The sequence below is a fragment of the Belonocnema kinseyi genome, chromosome 8, assembly GCF_010883055.1.
Source record: "Belonocnema kinseyi isolate 2016_QV_RU_SX_M_011 chromosome 8, B_treatae_v1, whole genome shotgun sequence".
In the NCBI taxonomy this organism is placed as follows: Eukaryota; Metazoa; Arthropoda; class Insecta; order Hymenoptera; family Cynipidae; genus Belonocnema; species Belonocnema kinseyi.
Window position 1 is genome coordinate 112,403,028 of NC_046664.1, and position 895 is coordinate 112,403,922.

The 895-nt window shown below is 37.4% G+C and overlaps 1 protein-coding gene across 3 annotated transcripts in view; it reads right to left on the reverse strand.

Moving 5' to 3' along the window:
• LOC117178248 (N-acetylglucosamine-6-sulfatase-like) overlaps positions 1 to 548 on the reverse strand; it is an 88,603-nt gene extending 88,055 nt beyond the window's left edge. For 2 of the 3 annotated variants that reach the window (XM_033369588.1, XM_033369586.1), the window contains exon 1: positions 309 to 546. In XM_033369588.1, the coding sequence (XP_033225479.1) occupies positions 309 to 419 (111 nt within the window). In that variant the 5' untranslated portion in view covers positions 420 to 546. Of the gene's footprint in view, positions 1 to 308 lie in introns of all 3 variants that reach the window. The other variant, XM_033369589.1, reaches the window with a different exon arrangement.
• Between the last annotated feature and the right edge of the window lie 347 nt (positions 549 to 895).

The window sequence follows — 895 nt, forward strand, 5'->3', positions numbered from 1 at the left end:
TGAGCCAGCATTTCCCTTTCTTTTACAAGCTGCGTGCAGAGAAGGAAATTTCGTCTTTTCGTTCACTCGTTGAACAGAGACCGCATCTACGTTTATAATATCTTTGGGAGTGTGAACTTGTCGGATGGCAAGTTATCGGAGTTGAATTGTGCAATAAAAAAACATAATTTCAATTATGCATTTTTTTTGTTTTCAGCAAAATACTTGGAGGGGTGGTTTCACCCTAAATTAGGTGAATTTAAGTTTTTCATCTTAATAAACATAAAACGAAGTAAAAAATTATATGTCAATTTGCAGTTTCCACTTACCATTCCATCCAATTCAATATCCAGATCGTCAACAAGGATTAGCACTATATTTTTTGCCATAACTGGGTATGCAACGCAACACAACAAAAAAAAGACAATTCTATTTTCCATTTTGTAGGTTTGTAACCCTTTAAATAGACACACAAACCGATTTTGCACAATATTCACTGCGCAAAATGGAAGGCAATGAAAGAACTGTAAAGAATAAAAAGATTAGGTATGTGTCATCAGTGATCCCAGATCTGAAACGAGACGTGGTCCAATCAGTGATCCCAGATCTGAAACGAGATGCGGTCCAATGCTATGACAGGGCTATGTCCGTGTGAATATAGTAGGAGACGCTGTAAATGACTGAGTTGCGCGCGCAACCCATTACTCCTCTTCTGAATTTGAAAACTCGAAGATGCATGATTGCCGATCGGAGCACTTCGTCGATTCTATTTATATATCTATCTGCTGACAGCTAACTGTTTTGAAATAAATTCAGGAGATTGGGATTTTAATATTTCCAGATTTCGATGCTGACGCTTCTCATGATTTGAATAGATCGCGCGCCTCTTGATATGTGTATATTTTGAGGTTATGTT